This window comes from Lagopus leucura, unplaced genomic scaffold (assembly GCF_019238085.1).
Source record: "Lagopus leucura isolate 7727_CA_CO unplaced genomic scaffold, USGS_WTPT01 34210-0_obj-0_obj, whole genome shotgun sequence".
Taxonomy (NCBI): domain Eukaryota; kingdom Metazoa; phylum Chordata; class Aves; order Galliformes; family Phasianidae; genus Lagopus; species Lagopus leucura.
This window is the reverse complement of record NW_024963328.1, coordinates 1-2,341: the sequence shown is the minus strand read 5'-3', so window position 1 is coordinate 2,341 and position 2,341 is coordinate 1. Positions and strand designations below refer to the sequence as shown.

At 63.0% G+C, this 2,341-nt stretch overlaps 1 protein-coding gene across 1 annotated transcript in view; it reads right to left on the bottom strand.

The window, feature by feature from the left end:
- ZBTB4 (zinc finger and BTB domain containing 4) overlaps positions 1-2,335 on the bottom strand; it is a gene marked incomplete at its 3' end in the record, with an annotated part of 5,395 nt that extends 3,060 nt beyond the window's left edge. Inside the window, exons 1-3 of the mRNA XM_042891279.1 lie at positions 1,966-2,335; positions 1,639-1,718; positions 22-592 (exon numbers count right to left, since the gene is read on the bottom strand). Coding sequence (XP_042747213.1) covers positions 22-577 — 556 coding nt within the window. The remainder of the gene's footprint in view (positions 1-21; positions 593-1,638; positions 1,719-1,965) is intronic.
- Between the last annotated feature and the right edge of the window lie 6 nt (positions 2,336-2,341).

Genomic DNA, 2,341 nt, shown 5'->3' with positions numbered 1-2,341 from the left:
CTCCATTTGGTGGTGCAACACCCGGCGCTGTGACACCCAGCGAGGCTACACCTGGCGATGTGATGACAGCCGCCGGCGGTGGCGCCTCTGATGGCGCCGTCTCCGTCACCTCGCCGGGACGACCGCCGCACGTCGTCAGGTCAACCGGTGCCGCCAGCGCCTCGGTGTTGGTGGCAGAGCCGTCACCGGCAGTCGGAGGACTCCAGGCGGTGTCGTGGTGCGTCTCCAAGCCCTGGAGGGTGGCGATGCCCAAGCGCCGGCCTACGGCCCCCAGCTCGCGGGCGACGGCCGGTGAGGGGACGGCCAGGCGCGCGTTGTAGATGAAGTTGAGGACGTCGGCCAGCACCGCTGCCTGCACCCCCGGCAGCTCCAACACCGCGGCAGGGGTGCAGGCGGCCGCTCCCAGGGCCTCCCGGAAGTAGGGGCTACAGGCGGCCAGCACGTTCTGGTGGGCGCGGAACTTGGTGTCCCCCGCGATGAGGGTGACGTCGCAGAACTGTCCCCGCAGGCGCTGCTCGTTCAGCTCCAGCAGCAGCGCCCGGCTGTGCCCCGCGTCCGACACCTCCACCGCTGCCATCCCCGCGCGCCGCACCTGCTGGGGAGGGGACATGTGTGGGGACAGCGCCGGGGGGACGGGGGGGGCATATGGGGACATTGCCATGGGGACACGTGTGGGGACATCGACAGGTGGGGGCATGTGGGGAAATAAGGGGACATTGCCATCACGATATATGGGGACACCAACATGGGGACATGGGGAAATAAGGGGACATTACCATGGGGATGTATAGGAACACATAGGGGAATAAGGGGACATGGGGGGAAATAAGGGGACATTGCCATGACAATATACGGGGACACCATGACAATATACGGGGACACCAACATGGGGACATGGGGAAATAAGGGGACATCACCATGGGACGTGTGGGGAAATAAGGGGACATCACCATGGGGACATGTGGGGACACATGGGGGAATAAGGGGACATCACCATCAGGATACATGGGGACATCACCATGGGGACATGTGGGAAAATAAGGGGACATCACCACAGGGATGTATGGGGACACATGGGGGAATAAGGGGACATTTCCAGGGGGACGTGTGGGGACATATGGGGGAAACAAGGGGACATGGGGGGAAATAAGGGGACATCACGATATATGGGGACACCAACATGGGGACATGGGGAAATGAGGGGACATCACCATGGGGACGTGTGGGGACACATGGGGAATAAGGGGACGTTTCCATGGGGATGTATGGGGACATATGGGGGAAATAAGGGGACATCGCCATGGGGACATGTGGGGACATATGGGGGAAATAAGGGGACATTTCCAGGGGGACGTGTGGGGACATATGGGGAATAAGAGGACATCTACATGGGGATATTTCCCTGGGGACGTGTGGGGACACCAGCATGGGGCCATCGCTTAGGGGACAAGCACACATCTGGGTCCCCCGGCCCCACAGCCTACGCCGTACCACCATGGCGTCACCCAGATGTCACGGGCCAGTGGGGCAGAGATGGGGCAGGTGGCCCCACAGACAGGCAGAGGCAGGGGGGGTTTCTGCCCTGGAGGTGGGGCAGGGCGTCCCGGTGTGATGGTAGGGGTGGGGGGCGTCCCTTACCTGTGAGCGGGGCCCTCATGGACCGAGCGGGGCAGTTGTTGCCGGGCGCTTCGGCGGGGGGTCACAGCCGGCACGGCCACCTGTAGGGACACGGCATTGGCGTCACAACCACGGCCACAGCATGGGGACAACATGGCGGCCCCACGGCGAACAGCAGCAACCGCCGCGACACCCTCACAACTGCCCCCAAACGACCCCACGGCGCCCGGCTGTGGGGCTGCAGCTGCAGCCGGTGGGGTGACAGCGCTGCAGGGTGGCGTTCAGGAGCCACTGGTTGTGATGTGGCGGCCGCCGGCTGTAACTCAGCAGCCAGCGGTTGAAACTCACCCTGGCTGCAAGCTGTTGGCCACCAGTTGTGACTTAGGGGCCACCGGCCGTTGCTGAGCAGCCGCCAGTTGGCATCCAGCGACCACCGGTGGTGATTTGGTGGCCACCAGTTGCCACTCAGCAGCCACTGGTTGTGGCTGATTGGTGACCGGCTGGAATTGAACGGCCACCGGTTGTAGCCGAGCGGCCGCGGTTGTTATTAATGAGCTGCCAGCTCGTTAATTCAGGAGACAGCGGCTGTGATTTGGCAGGTTCCAAGTGTGCGGCCGCAGGCTGTAGTTTAGCGGCCACCGGCTGTCAGTCAGTCAGCTGTCAGTCAGTCAGCTGTAAGTCAGTCAGTCAGCTGTCAGTCAGTCAGTCAGTCAGCTGTCAGTCA